At 49.8% G+C, this 16153-nt stretch overlaps 1 protein-coding gene and 1 pseudogene across 1 annotated transcript; both read left to right on the forward strand.

Moving 5' to 3' along the window:
- Positions 1-440: 440 nt before the first annotated feature.
- Positions 441-1581, forward strand: LOC144161617 (iris pseudogene; annotated as a pseudogene).
- Positions 1582-14025: 12444 nt separating this feature from the next.
- On the forward strand, positions 14026-16128 carry LOC144161618 (uncharacterized). Its single transcript, XM_077692252.1, has one exon. The coding sequence runs from the start codon at positions 14173-14175 to the stop codon at positions 16126-16128; it is 1956 nt and encodes a 651-aa protein (XP_077548378.1). The 5' UTR covers positions 14026-14172.
- The last annotated feature ends 25 nt before the right edge of the window (positions 16129-16153 follow it).

Below are 16153 nucleotides of genomic sequence, written 5' to 3' on the forward strand. Positions count from 1 at the left end.
TATCCTCGTAAACTTTGTGTTGCCGCTAGGTTTGTCCATGAAACATTAACACCGTTATCGTCTCTACTGCGACAATGATCATCATTACCGTTACCATCTTCCCAGGGCGAGGGCACGTGCACGTACGAATGGGAAGACGAGGTGAAGTCAAACCTCAAGTGGTGCTACGTTGGAGGCTAAGTCGGCAGACAACTGTTTAATCAAGTACGTATGCACGCCTACTCAACCTCTTCTATTCCTTGCTCGGCGCCTGAAAGGTGTGAGAAGGGGCTTTTAAACCACGCGGTGTCCAGTACGGATCACACAGCGCCAGTCGCATACCTGCGAATAGTCTCGAGCTAGGATGTTAAGCAAGCTGCATTCAATTATCTAAAGGTAACGCTGTAAGCATTTCCCTTAAAAATTACATCCATCTCGGCTTTTTACAGGTACTGACGATTAGCCATGCCAAAGTGCCTGAGTCACCCGATAGCCCACATTGCGGTCGACCTCTACAACCAGATTGCGCACTCCAGGGTAGACCACCAAGACAACGTAATATATTCGCCGCTCAGTGTTGCAGCCGTCCTCGCCATGGCCCTTGGCGGAGCCGGTTCCAAGACCGCCGACGAGCTTTTCTCCGTTCTTCACGCCAAGGGTGACAAAATACACGAGAAGTTCGCCGAATTCTTGCCGAAGCTGTCGAGCCACTCCCAAAAGGTGCACTTCTACGTCGCGAACCGCATCTACAGCGACCAAAAGTTCCCCGTACTGGACAGCTACGCCAACTTCCTGAAAGAGTCCTACGGCTCAGCGATCGTTCCGGTCGACTTCGAGAACAGCAGCGAGGCCATCCGCGTCGGTATCAACGTGTGGGCTAAGACTGCGACCGCGTCCAAGATCGCCGACTTGCTTAAACGAGGCACCGTGGGCCCTTCGACCAGCGTGATGCTGGTCAACGCCACGTACTTCAAGGGTGCCTGGAAGTCGCCGTTTAAGGCTGGCTCAACGTCCCGGCGGGACTTCCACGTCAGCTGCAATGCCAAGGTTCAAGTGGAGATGATGAACCAGCAGCAGACCTTCGCCACGTCTAGCTGCAGCCATCTCAAGGCCAGGGCTATCGAGTTGCTGTACGACGGCGGAAATGCCTCAATGGTTATACTCCTCCCAGACGAGATAGAGGGACTGTCGCACCTGGAACGTAATCTATCCATCGCCAGACTCAAGGCGGTCGTGGACGACCTCAAGGACACGCCCGACGTAATGCTCAGTTTGCCTAAGGTCCACCTTGAACAGGGCCTGAGCCTCAAAAATGCTCTGGTGGCGATGGGAGTCGTCGCGCTGTTCTCGAACAGCTGCGACCTGTCCGCCGCGTTTATGAATGGCAAGCCCGTTGTTTCAGACATCGTTCACAAGTCATTGCTTAACATCGACGAGGAGGGCACGGAGCCTGCGTCAAGTCCAGCCGAAACGGTGAACCAGTCAGCGTCGCAGTCCGGGGAAAAGTCCACGGAGTTCATTGTCGACCACCCGTTCATGTGGTTCATCAAGAGGCAGAAGCCAGGCGTGATTTTGTTCATGGGTGCCGTGCGAAAGCCGTAACGTGGGTTTAAATGTAAAGATTTGAATGACGCTCCATCTTTTTTGGACTTTTTTAATAGCGATGCCTCATTTCGTGCAATTCCAAAACATGTTCCCAATTTACGAAATAAATGCACGAATAGGCTCATTTTATGAATTGCTTTCATTGCGTTGACACTACCGTCCTAACTTAATTGAGCGAAATCAAGTGTACCAGACTGCACTACGCACAAAACTCTCTGCCAACAAAGGAATATGACATCTGTCGTTTTGTCACTACAGACGCATACATTACAGAAGGCATTCTGTCGCATGGCAGAGGCTGCAATTGAACACCTTTCGACACACCGCCCTGTGCCACCGCGACTTTCCACATGTATACATACTGCCATGAGGTGGCCGAAGGTGGACAATCCTCCATGGGGGAGGGGGGGGGGGGGTATGTGCCACGCAGGGTGCCACCACAAATGAACCGCCAGTATAGTCCGACTGACGGGAGAAGAGGAAGAAGATGGGAACGGGATTCGTGAAAACGCCGAGTGGAATATACCGTCGCCCCCGCACCTACGGTATGAGTCTGGTTATTCTTGATTTTTAAATGCAGAGAATTTCTTTAACTCACATGTAGCGTCCGCCGTCCGTCCATAGTTTCTTCGTTGCCTCTTTTCCCAGATGTTTCCCTGGGCCCGCATGCGGATAAAAAAAAAGCGTCGATGTTTTTTTAGGGGAGAAGCTCCTTAGGGCGTGGGTCTGTCCATCCTCGACGTATGTATGTAGCCACCTCTAGTTTAGTTCTTGGATTGTTTACTAGATGGCGTGGCTACCTCTAGTTTAGTTCTTGGATTGTTTACTAGATGGCGGGGAGCGTTGTAATAAAATCCGTTCGCTGTTGGCGCGCGCTCGGAGTCGCCCGATGGATAAGGCTGCAGATGTGCGAGCCCGCGAGGCAGAAGCGCTCCGTGAAGCTGCGCGACGCCGCCGCCAAGATCCTGCCGTACGAGAGCGGGAGGCCGAAGCGTGTCGTCTGGCTGCGCGACGACGCTGCCAAGATCCCAGCGTTCGAGAACGAGAGGCCCAAGCATCACGGCAACGGCGCGAGGACCCTGCCGTACGCGAAGCGGCACGGCTGCGGCGCGAAGAGGATCTCCAAAACGTCAGAGAACGGGAAGCGGCGAGAAAGCGCGCGTATCGGCAGGCAGTCCCCGATGCAGTGAGAGCTCGTGAGGCGTCTGCAAAACGCATCAGGCGAGCTCAGCCCCAAGGTGCCGACGCGCGGTTTAAGCGAGACTTTCTAGACGTTACGTTCGGACACAGATGTAGTGGGCGAACTTTCACTGAAGAGTCACGGTTTTACCGATGATTTCCCCTCAGGAGCTTCGCCCACTCATCATCATTCACCCCGTGGATATGCTGTGAATTTTTTTTTTCTCATTTGTCAAACCAGCCTCTGAAAGATGTTCCCCTGTTACGGATTGGAATATTTCCAAACGCCCAATGCCGAAACGCCATGCGACGACGGGCCTTATCCCACGCCAACAACTAGCGACTACAGACATTTTTTTTTTCTCTTGCTAGCTCCTTAGCGGCTCCAGCATCTGCTCTCACCACAACCATCCAACAAATTGAAATGTCCCAAAAAAAAAAAAAGAGAGAAACAAAACAAGCTGGGGGATTGTTCTGTTTCTTTCCCCCTTAGCATACCTACTAGGGGGATTGGCCAAGAAGAGTTCTCTTTACATGAAAATGAATCAGATAAGGCAAAATACCAGAGCAGAAGAAAGGATTTAGTGTGAGACTCAAGAGAGATGGGGGAAAAATAAAGAAAAAGGAACGAGAAACGAGAAACGAGTGGGCACTGGAGCAGCAAAGGGGCCACAATGGCTCAAAAACCGCCTCTGCTTGTATCACAGGTCCTGCTTCCGCTCCTGGCCTGTGCTGCGTTCCGGCACAACAGCAGCGCAAGTGGTTCGTCGCTTTTTGCCTTCGCTCCGCAGCATCAAAGTTAACCGTCGCTGGATGCTACTGCGCACATGCCCTGGCTCAGCGACACTCTTCATATCAAGCACGTCACCGGAGTGACATCAGAGGCACCCGCAGCATCGGCTACAAAAGGCTGGCGTTCCCCCGGCATCGTCAGTGGGCACTGGAGCAGCAAAGGGGCCACAATGGCTCAAAAACCGCCTCTGCTTGTATCACAGGTCCTGCTTCCGCTCCTGGCCTGTGCTGCGTTCCGGCACAACAGCAGCGCAAGTGGTTCGTCGCTTTTTGCCTTCGCTCCGCAGCATCAAAGTTACGGACCGTCGCTGGATGCTACTGCGCACATGCCCTGGCTCAGCGACACTCTTCATATCAAGCACGTCACCGGAGTGACATCAGAGGCACCCGCAGCATCGGCTACAAAAGGCTGGCGTTCCCCCGGCATCGTCAGTGGGCACTGGAGCAGCAAAGGGGCCACAATGGCTCAAAAACCGCCTCTGCTTGTATCACAGGTGTGTAACAACATCCCATTGTACGCGAAAAGAAGTAGCAACCGATGTTTATTGCTGTTCCCGTGCCCACGGGTGCTTTGTGCTGTTCTGACAGAGTGTATATGTTGTGCTGAACTTTTGTTGCTGTCCGGGGACGTCGAAACGAACCCTGGTCCAACTAGTAAAACTCGCGCTGGTTCTAGTAGTGTTACTGACGACAGTAGTACTGGTGATGGCAGCGAGATTTTGAGCATTTTAAAGGCTGTGCAAGCGCAAGTAACGACAATACAAATAAGCAATAACTTGAAGATAGGGCTAGGAGGGATAACCTTATTTTTCATGGTTTGCCAGATGGAAAAGAAACTTGGGATCAAACAGAACAAAAAATCCTTGGCTTGCTCTCATCTTGCCTTCAGGGCGAGATATGTGGCATTGAACGTGCGCATCGTCTTGGACAGTTTTCACCTTCAGGATGCCGTCCAATAATAGTTAAGTTTTCTAGCTTTAAAACAAAAGAAAAAATTCTACACGAAAAGAATAATCTGAAAGTGCGCAATGTCAACGTTACCGAAGACTTCTCGCCTGCAACACGCCTAGTTCGCAAAAAACTAGTCCAATTTGCCAAATCACAGCCCAACTCTCCGTCCTTCAAACTAAAGTATAACAAACTTCTTCTAAATGATAAATACTATGTTTACGACCACGTAACAGATTCCGTGATGGAAGCAACCACGCTTTATTCCCATGAGAACAATACTCCCGGTGTATCCGCCCCCCTTCCCGAACAACCTCCGGTTTCACCAAGATAGCGGGTAGCGAGGGGTAGTGGTAGTAGTTCCCATTCTGCGCATGCTTCCATTTTATTCACGAATATCAGAAGCTTAATCAGTAAGCGCACTGAAGTGTCAGCAGCAATTAATTCTTCATCTGCAGATATTGTAGTGTTAACGGAAACTTGGCTCCATAGAAATATACGTGATAGTGAACTTTTTGATTCATTTAACCAGTTCCATCTTTATCGCCGTGATAGGGACGCAAGGCAAGGGGGCGGTGTTCTCGTGGCTGTTAAAAAACAATTCGAATCCTTTTCACTTAACATACCGTCGGATTTAGAAATCGTGTGGGTATCTGCTAAGCTGTCGTATCGCAGAATAATTTTCGGTGCATGCTATCGTCCACCGAATTCCTCGCTGACGTTCGTTAGCGACCTTCACAACGCTATAAACATGGTTGTATCCCGATACCCAGTATGTCCTATTTTCTTACTGGGTGATTTTAACTACCCAGGAATTGAATGGTCGGCCTCAATACCATTTTCGACACCGTTTTCATCTAGTACTCAGCAATTTATTGACTTATGCTTAGCCTTTAACTTAACACAATTAGTATCACAACCTACGAGAGTGACGCCAACTACCGCGAATATATTGGACATTGTTCTTACAAACTGCCCCGATCTGTGTTCGCAAATAACGTACATGCCCAAACTGAGTGATCATGCCCTTTTAAACTTAACTGTAACAATTCCAGTGCAAAAACGTTCCAAAAAAACAAAAAACCATTCGAAATTATAACAAAGCCAATTTTGCGGAAATAAATAGTGAATTGCATTTATTTATAGTTGATTACTTAGATGGGTTCGATGAACGATCGCTAGAATGCAACTGGGCGTTATTTAAGAACAAGATCATTGAATTAACAGATCGCTTCATACCTACTCGGGAAATACCGTGTAATTCGAATGCTCCCTGGTATAACCCAAATATTAGGCGCTTATCAAACCGAAAGAAGCGGCTGTACCGTCTCGCCAAGACATCTCGCAGTATTTATAGGTGGTCCTTGTACCGCTCAGCAGTTAATGAGTATATTGCAGCGGTCAAAACTGCAAAGCAAAACTTCTTGACAAATACGATGCCTAGCTTTTTGCAAAATAACCCGAGGAAATTTTGGCGCGTCGTCAACCCTACGGAAGATTCTCGAATAACGTTAATTGACGCAAACGGCGAACCAATGCTCGATAATGAGTGTGCTAGCGCGCTGAACAAAGTATTTTCAGATGCTTTCTCTTCCAGTTCCACTTCTTCTTTACCCAACTTTAAGGGTCGGGCCTACGCAGCGATGTACCCTCTGCAAATTGACCCAAATGGAATAATTAAGATTATTGACTCACTTAAAACTAGTTCTTCCGCTGGCGTTGATGGTATTAATTCAAAATTCCTTAAAAGTACCAAACACAACTGTTCTATTATCCTAGCTAAACTTTTTCAGCAATCACTAGAACAAAGTAATATCCCTGATGATTGGGAAATAGGCAAAGTGGTACCTGTCTTTAAATCTGGAAATAAACAGTCCCCTTTCAATTACAGGTCAATATCTATCACTAGCATACCGTGTAAAATCTTTGAACATATAATTTATTCTCATGTTGCCAACTTTCTTGAATCTAATTCATTTTTTGACCCCGCACAGCACGGCTTTCGAAAGTCTTTTTCTTGTGAAACCCAGTTAATTTTATTTACTAACAAGCTTCACTGTATTCTGGACAACCGTTCCTTTGCCGACTGCATTTTTTTTTATTTCGCAAAAGCGTTTGATAAAGTACCGCACCAGTTACTTCTTCACAAACTAAGAAATATAGGTCTCGCCACCGGCATAATCAAATGGATTGAGTGCTTCCTCGTGCATCGCCAGCAATTTGTCATAGCCAATGACACCATTTCATCTTTAAGCCCGGTTATTTCAGGTGTACCCCAGGGCACCGTTCTGGGTCCACTACTTTTTCTCATCTACATCAATGATTTGCCTGAGTGTGTTTCATCATCAGTGCATTTATTCGCTGACGATTGTGTCATTTTTAGGAAGATTGATAATGATAATGACATATGCACACTTCAGTCCGACATCAATTCCATATCCCATTGGTGCAGTACATGGCAAATGACATTAAATACTAATAAATGCAAATCAATGCGAATTTCCCGTATCGCTACTAACCCGCACCCGTACTTACTTAATGGGAAAATCCTCGAAGCTGTTACTTCATATAAATACTTGGGCGTTCATATCACTGCTGACCTATCTTGGAATCTTCATATTGACTATATCACTAATAAAGCCAATCGAATGCTTGGATATGTAAGACGTAATTTCCATTCCGCTCCTTCTTCTGTAAAACTGCTCTTTTTTCAATCCCTTGTCCGTTCACAACTAGACTATGCTTCATCTATATGGGACCCATCTACTGAAGTACTGATTAACCAGCTAGAAATGATTCAGAATAACGCCGCACGATTTATTCTTTCTAACTACCAGCGAGCAGCCAGTGTCTCCAGAATGAAAACTAACTTGAATCTCCCATCTCTGACGTCACGACGAAAAATTGCACGTTTGTGCTTATTCCGTAAAATATATTCACACGGCATGCTTCACAACGCACTACTTAGTCCCCCTTCATTCGTATCTTCTCGTTTAGACCATGCTTACAAAGTTGGTATTCCTACTTGCAACACTAAAACCTTTTCTCACTCATTCATTCCACGTACCTCTAGGGACTGGAATCATCTTCCTTCTGATGTCGCTACGATAAGCAACCCAGACTTGTTTCATTCCGCTGTGTGCAACATCATCACCTAGATTTGTCTATTGTCTGTAGCGATACAATGGTTCCTGCCAATCCCACTTGTTTTGCTGTTTTGCTTCTATTGTTTTTATTTTTTTTTATGAGTCTTGCCAGGAACGCCAGAACTGACACGAAATTGCAACTGACCTCCTGTATTACTCCTTACAACATGTATACCTTAGCTACGTTTCTCACGTTGTAAAAGAATGATTACAACCTTATTTACTGTTTTACGTTTGTTTTAGAGGTGATATGTACTCGCCATGTGTTCGTTGTACTGCATTTTTCTTATTTCTTGTTATGTAATCACCCACTCCCCTCTTCAATGCAATTGCCTTGAGGGTATTCCAAATAAATAAATAAATAAATAAATAAATAAAAGACAGCGTGATCGGAGTACCGTAATTACCCGATTCTAACGCGCACCTTTTTTACGGAAAAATAGGCCGAAAAATCGCATGCGCGTTAGAATCGGATACGAAATCAAAACTGCCGAAACAGCGAAAATTTCGTCCAACCCATCGCCATCGCCATCTCAAGATGGCGCCAAAGCCTTTAGCAACACTGTTTCGAACGCAGGAAGCATAAGCGCCTAGGCTTTTCCATCGGCGTTCACAGAAATCGTCAAATCGTTCCACTTGCGCGCTTGATAACAGCAACGGCAGCAGCGGCTCTCACGCGTTCAAAACGAGCGGTCGTCTGAAGCGTGCGCCTCTGGAGAAGCTCGGGGGATGGGTGTGCGAGGCGTGGGCCGCGATCCCATCGACCATGGTTGAACGTTCGTTCAGAAGTGTGGCATCGCGAACGCTCTTGACGGCACCGAGGATGAGATGTTGTGGTCAGCGGAAAGCCACGAGTAGTAAGATGAGTGAGATTACTTAGGGAAATAAATCGCCCATTTCCCTCGCATTCGTTTCCCTGGGTCACAAAGTTCCGTGCGTGTAGTGCAAGTTTTTTCGGGTTTTTTGCCAGGAAAATCGGGTGCGCGTTAGAATCGGGGACGCGTTAGAATCGGGTAAGTACGGTAGTTTTAGGATGGTAGCAAGCTGTCACCGAAATGAAGAAGTGAATGGCGTGACAAGCATCCCTTTAGCTGTCTTGTGATCCCTACTTAAGGCGCGGACGCACGTGAACTGTTTTCTTGGTATTTTTTGCGAGAACCACGCGCAAGCCTGGACGACGCGGAACACTCCTCATAAAACGCGTCCTCGCGTGCCCGCCAAGCATCAGGAGTAACTATGACTCGGAGATTTTTGATGGCGCCGCACACACAAAGCTCAGCAACAACGGCTCCGTCGTTAAAGGAGTCCAGGGAATGTGTCCTGTGTTACCTGCTGGGGTGGATAGGGCTGCCGAGCTCAAATGCTGCAAGTTATACCCGACACTGCAGCTCTGTCTTTCCGATGGAAGCAAAAAACAGATGGCTGTGGGTGCCAGTGAACTCGTGGTTTACTACAGGGAGAGGTCAATCGGTGGGCTCCGTGTCATTTGCACAGAAGCAGTTTAAGAAGTGGGCTAAGAAGGTCCGCATATGAAAGCTTGCCTTTTCTGGCTTGCTGGGTTGTATCCGCTATCACACAAAGCTCGTTTTAATATTTCCTTGCGAGGCAGCCAATTAGTGCGAATAATCATTCCCATCATTCATGATCTGCCGGCCGAGCCGTGCTAGAAAAACGTGTTTTGCAGAGCCAATCCTTAATGTGTGTTTAGGGCCCTAATTTTTGCTGATGTTTGGGCCTGGAAGGTGCGAACCAGAAAAGAACCGGATTTGCATTCCAGGCCCAAACTTCAAACGGTCGTAACTTCTGCTACAGACCAGATATGACGATGACGTCAGTCTTACTGCACTCCTTGATTTGTGCACAGTTCGCAGGTACCTTGTTAAGCTGCATTTCTCCCGCAGTTTTTTTTTACAAAAGCTGTCACAAGATCAAATATAAAAATAAGAATAAATTTGGATGTATTCGTTTTACATGAAAACAAATTTCATATCTACAATCAGAATGAAAAACTACATATGTGCCTTTGCCTCAATTTTCAGCATCATAATGTTCATTGGTTTAAGACACATGTGCCTCCTTAATTTCATTCAACGCCCGTATTTTCTCCTGTGGAAGATAAATTCAATGCATAAGCTCCAACAGAGGCAAAGTGGACACAATACCCCCGTGTGGGTACGGACCAAACACTGCAAGGGCACCATCATCATCATCGGCGTCTTCATCTTCTGATTGCCATCGTCGCTGACCACGCCCCCCGAGTGGGTATGCAAGTGTTTTGGCGGCCGGGACGGGAGTAACAAAAGGTGTCCTGCCGGCAGTGGCCAGCGCGATCGCTCCGCTGCAAAACCAATCAAAAGGTGAAATCTGTGCGCCGTCTCTAACTTACTTAAACACAACGGATTCCTCTTGGTTGTTTGTAGTGTCGGCCAGTGCGGCATATAGGCGTTTCCTAGTCAGCACAGCCAAGCGACGCATGGCGCCATCTAGGGGCATGTTTGAAGCTATGTCCACGTGCTCGTGGCACTGAATTTAACCGCTTAGAGCCGCTTGCTCTCGTAGTGCAGTAGTTACGCTCCTGCGAACCGAACATCCTAACCCGGGTTCAAATCCCGTTAGTCCTTTTTTTTCCTTTTCAAGGGCTTGTCATATTTGAATATTAACATTTTTAATCGCGCATATAATCTATTTACGACATCTTTATGTATTATGATTTTATGAATGGGATTTCGAGTATTTTTGTTGCCTTTTGGTGAGTTTGAGCTACTGCTTCTTGTACGTTTTTGTGCGTTTGCCCCTTTTAGGTTGGTTTCGGCAATTTATGTTGAATATTTCTCAACGCCGTGGTTTTCAACCATTGCAAGTCCATTTTGGCTGTTATTTATTTCTGCTCGGGTGATTTTGCATGCTTGCGGTGCGTTTATGCTGTGATATAACCCCCATAGAAAGCTCAGATGACGGCTGGCTGCACTGACTAGGAAACGCATACACGCGCCAGTGCAGGGAAGGGGGGGGGGGGGGGGGGGGGCGTTAGTGTCTTGGAAGAGAAAGAAAAGGTGGGCGCGTGCGCGTGTAGCGGGCGGGGCTCGTTCGGTGGTGGTTCTTCGACGGCGGCAACTGGGTGGGCCGCCAGCTCCGTTCCTGCCGGCCCTGGCCGAGCCCGGAGACGCGCCCGCAGCTGTGGTCCGTCGCGAGAGCTACCGCTGGGAGACCACTGCGCCCTCGAAATTGCCCGGCCCGCGCTACAGTGAGTCCTCTCGAAACCCTCAACTCGCCCAGGCTTGGGCCGAGGCTCACGCCTTACGCAGTGTGCACTCTGCTTCTGCTGGCGTTGGCAAAATACCTTCTCCAAAATTCTACCGGTCATCGCCGCCCACTGGCTGGCCGAATTCACGTGACACGCGGTGGTAGAAATTCGGAAAAATTATTCTACCGGCGCCGGCTGAATAATTTTCAAAATTTTGCCGGTAGTAGAACTGAAAGTAGCGTAGCCAAACCAGCCTCATCTAATCTAGCCTATTGTAACCTATCATGACCTAAACAAACCCAGCCCAACGAAACCGAACCTACCTTGACTCAACTACACCGAACGCAAACTATCGTAAACCCAACTCAAACCGTAGAAGTCCTATTAAACCGTAACCTTCGGTTTCAAAACGGGTACGATGCCCAACCGCCAGGGGAGCAGCCGAAAGTGCGGTGTTTGCGACTCCTCCCATAACTGCTCCACGGTAACCAATCAGGGTGCTGCCGTTAGGCTGCTGCCGGTAGGACAGCTCGTATTTAAACATTTTGCAACAGGCTGCAGGAGTCCACCTGGTTCGGGCGACTTGACAAACGACACCTGCCCACATGGGCTTGAGGTTCATTTGGTCCCATCTGCTGCTCAGAAACCTTACCATTTAACTGAAAGTGCAACACAGGTTCACTATGGACAGGACACAGAGGGCGCGCAGTCCTTGGCTGATCCTCCCCTTCCAATGGTCGCTACTTCTGATATCCTCGAAAGCACCTCGCGTTTCGCGATCATTCCCAAGCATCTTGGACACGGCTGTTGACTACCTGAAGGACAAATAGCTTCCTAAAATTGACTCTCCACTTGGGAATGATCGCGAAACGCACAGTGCTGTCGAGAATATCAGAAGTATCGACCATTGGATGGGGAGGATCGACACGAGAACTGCGCGCCTGTCCTGTCCTGCTCCCTCCGTGTCCTGTCCATAGTTAACCTGTTGTTGCACTTTCTGTTGGATGGAAAGGTTTCTGAGCAGCAGATGGGACCAAATAAACGCCAAGCGCGCTATGTGGGCAGGTGTCGTTTGTCAAGTTACCTGCACCAGGTGGAATCCCGCAGCCTGTTACAAAATGTTTAAATACGAGCTATCCTTAGTTCTTTCCAGTATGTACAACGAAGCCTATAAGAAATCTCTGCCTCCGTCATACGCTGCTTCGCATACAGTTCTAATCTCCAATGCAGAAGAAATAGAACTAAGGAATGCAAGTCCTACCGGCCACTTTCCTTAACCAGAATAGATTGCAAAATCTACAGCCTCCTTGCCTGCTTGCCTACAGCCTGAATGAAGCTTGCTTGCAAGAACCATTCTGAAGGTTCTTGCAAGCAGGCTTCAAACAGTTCCTGATCGAATGGCTAGGCCGCATCAAACATTCGGGATTAGAGGCCGCAGCATACTGACAAACATACACACGGCGAGATGTGTGCTGGATTGCGCTGACGCCGTGAACACAGGAGTCGCGGTTATCCAGATTGTCCTCGAAAGAGGTTTGACTGGGTATCCCACCACACTGTTTTCGGTACTCGAACACGTATTGCAGTACTCCTCTGATCGTGAAAAGCAGTTGGGAGCACCCATCGATGTGCATTGTTCTGTACGGCAGGGCTGCCCCCTGAGCCCCTATCGCAGCGGTTCTCAACCATGAACGTGTCGGGGACCCTTCCGGGCTTGCAAAAGTGATGGGGGACCCAACGATGAACTATGTTGATCCTTGTCATGATTTCCAAGAATTGTCACTTGCAGCTAAAGTCTACAACACACTTAATAATGGCCGCCTTTTGTGTCCGACTTCTATGCTGATGCGTGTCCTTTTGTCAAACAATTTGCTCTTGCAGCTAATAGTCAATCAACCGAACGCATACAAGCTACCTTTTGTGTGTCTGGCTTTTCCGCAGAGCTGATTTGTTGTGCAAAAAGCCAACATTAAACCATGGGCTACGCTACACTAGCTACGCGCAAAAAATTATTTTGCGCTCCCAGCAAGGTTTAGCAAAAAGAAAAATGAATGGGGGAGCGGGGTGAAAAGTTTCGGGGAGGCTTTGGCGGGTCCTTGCAATTCCCTCTCGGACCCCCATCTGAGAACCACTGCCCTATCGTTTTGTAAATACAGTAGAGTTTGTATTTCTAACTCGGATAATTAGAACTTGAGGTTAATACAAATATATTTTAAAAGTTTCTTTCGCAAAGCTATGTTATCAATGTATTTTAAAGCCGCTTCATTCAAACTCCTGCATTGCGTAAATTCGGTTAATTCGTATTTTTCGCTTGTCCTTGCCGGAAAACGTACGCTGCATTTGCCGCTTCTAGCTGCACATTTGCATCCATATATCACTAACAGTCACGAATAAAGCCGATTGCATACACACGTCAAATCGGAACAATCGCATGTAGGTTGAGCTATCTGCCCTTGCTGGCATCAAAAAGTGCTTGAACTCTCATGCAAATGTAAAGCCGTAATTCATTCGTGATTTCTTCGTGTGCGAGGATGAAAATGAGCGCCGAAAATGAGGCATATTTGTAGACGAAAAAAACAGAGAAGAAAATGCAGGTTTCTCGCTGTATACGAAGTCGAAAGCGAGAGATGAAAAACGCGTGCGCAATGCGGGACAAATGTCTCGGAGGCCCTAAAAGGCGCGGTTTCCCCAGTGGGATCTCCTCGGTTATCCTCACACAAGATGATATTTCAAGAACCACTGTCAACATACACAAAAAAAAAAATGCAGCGCTCATAACTCAATAAAAGTGGTATGAAGGCCCCCGTATTGGTATTCTGCAACCTCGACTAAATATAGTCGCGCGCCCCGTCACGTCGTATTCCCGTAACGTCCAGGAGTGCTACTAGCATTTTAGTCTTTTTGAGCGTGCGGTGGTGTATATAGTAGCTCAGTCTAAAGTTTCGCGCGCATACTTTGCTATACTGATGCTCGAGCTCAACGCCAGCCAACGACGCTTTCCTTAAATGAACGAACGGCGGGGCTCGGTTAAGCACAGCTTTCTTTCGGTTACGCGGCGTTGGTGACAAAGCCGACCTCGTCGTTGCACGTCGGCCTTTGTGAATTTAACGCCCACCATTGCTTTCGCAGGTTGCTCGCTACCGAGCCGTCCTGCCTCTTCGCGCAGAGTACCCGGCGGGCAGCTGTGCGAACCGAACGGCAGCGGCTTGAAGTGAGCCCGGGCTTCACTCGCGGAGATCACAAGTGAGCTGAGCTTGCGCACTCGCGGCTCTAGCCAAGATGATGAACCCAGCGCAAGGCGTTGCCGCCCCCACCGGTCCTCCTGCGCCCACCACCCCAACGCCTCCACAAGCGGCCCCGGAAGCTCCTCCACCGGCCGCTGCTACGCCGCCTCAAGCTCCCCCGGACGTTCCCCCGCCAGCCGCTGCTACGCCGCCTCAAGCTCCCGCGGACGTTCCCCCGCCGGCGGCTGCTACGCCGCCTCAAGCAGCACCCGACGTTCCTCCCCCCGAGCCCGCTACCCCCACACAGGCAGTCGCATTCGTCGCACCCGCAGAGCCTCCTCCGCCGGCCCCTTTAAAAGTTGTCGCAGGTCTAGGCTCGCAGGCGCCCCCTCCGAAAGTGGTCGCATCTCGCCGACCTTCGGAGGGTCAGCCAGTACAGTCATTCTCTGCCAACGCGCAGAGGGTGCCCGTCTCTGACCCAGTCAAGAGGGAGTACCTGACTGCAGTCAAAACCTACGAGCAGCAGGTCGGGCCCAACACCATTCGCGGCAAGATGATCGTCGAATGCTTGCCCGCCACTCCCGGGGCCACGGCGGCAGAGCAGAGGCTTTCCCCCCTGCCGGGAACGGGGTACGCCCCGGAAATGTACATGGGGCCTGGTAGGGACTATATGTGCGCGCCCATGGGAAGCGGCCACGGTCATCCGACGGGCGGGGGGGCCCCGCCGAACGTGCAGCGAAGTCGGGAGGATTTCCGCGAATTAGCTCTCGGCCACAACGTTGACTTCGCTAAAATGGCCGAAATGGGTCCTGAAGTCCGCAGGCTCTTGGACATGGGAAGCCAAATAGACCAAATTTTGGACATCACCAACATGCCTCTTGCAGGCAGGCGTCCTAGCGGCTACGCAGAGCCTACTGGGCCGATCACGGCGCAGTCTTACGGTAGACCGCCGCCGCCTCCCGCCTATGGCGTGCCGATGGGCAGGTGCAGCGCGGAGGCGTGTCCGCGAGACCCTCGTTCGTACGTGGAGCAAGAACCGCGGATGGGCGGGCGGCCAAGTTACGAGGGGCCAAATTACGTGAGGCGACCATGCTCAAGAGAGACGACTGTCTACGGCGGGGAGAATAGGCCTGCAAAGAGGTCTATGAGCAGGGCATCGGACCGTTTAGAGAGAATACGGCGAGACATCGACGAGCACTGCGCAGAAAACATACTGGAGAAAGGTCACGCAGGCGTTGGGAGCATTGATGACGGTGAGCACGACGTGCGTATTCATCCCAGAAGAAACAGCTTGCCGCATGACAGTAGGCCGCCGAGCCGAAATGTCCGAAGAGCGTCGTACGACGACGGTGGCCGCAGCGACAGGCGAACGCCCTCGAAGCCACGGCGGCAAAGGTCGCGACGTCTCAAGAAGTCGTCCTCTTCGTCGTCTTCGTCCGTAGACAGGCCGCGCAGCAGGCGCTCGAAGCGTTCCAAGGACTCGAAAGGCAAAAAGACGCGGAGGCGTTCTCGAAAGAGCTCATCGTCATCCTCGTCGTCGTCATCTGGCTCACGGAGCAAGTCCAAGCCAAAGGGCCGTTCCATTGAGTTCGGGAGGAAGGTGACCGAACGGTTGAGCTCTTCATCGACGGGTCCGGAGATGGAGCTCGGCGAGACTCCCCAGCGTCAGCAGTGCCAGGGAATGGCACGGAGTGACATGCCGCCGCCGCAGCAGCAGCACCTGCAGAAAATCTCGCCCAGTAACACGCAGCACCACTACCTGAAAATCGCGCTCAGTGACACGCCCGACCAGCCTGTGGTGCGCTCGGCCAGCCCGATCAGGGGCACGAACCGGTCCTCCGAGAAAGGAATCGGGACGACGCAGTCCAAAACAGCCGGTGGCACACTCTGCAAGTACGGCGTTCAGAAGGAACCGATTGAGGATGAGGAGGCACCGCAGGGGCCGCAGGTGGCGTCGTCTGGAGGTCCCGTGTACAGATATGAAAGTTATCCGTCAGTCCATCCGCATTAGTGCCGCAACCTTTACGTCGACGACC

This window comes from Haemaphysalis longicornis, unplaced genomic scaffold (assembly GCF_048455015.1).
Source record: "Haemaphysalis longicornis isolate Haplotype H1 unplaced genomic scaffold, Haemaphysalis longicornis Haplotype H1 scaffold_12, whole genome shotgun sequence".
In the NCBI taxonomy this organism is placed as follows: domain Eukaryota; kingdom Metazoa; phylum Arthropoda; class Arachnida; order Ixodida; family Ixodidae; genus Haemaphysalis; species Haemaphysalis longicornis.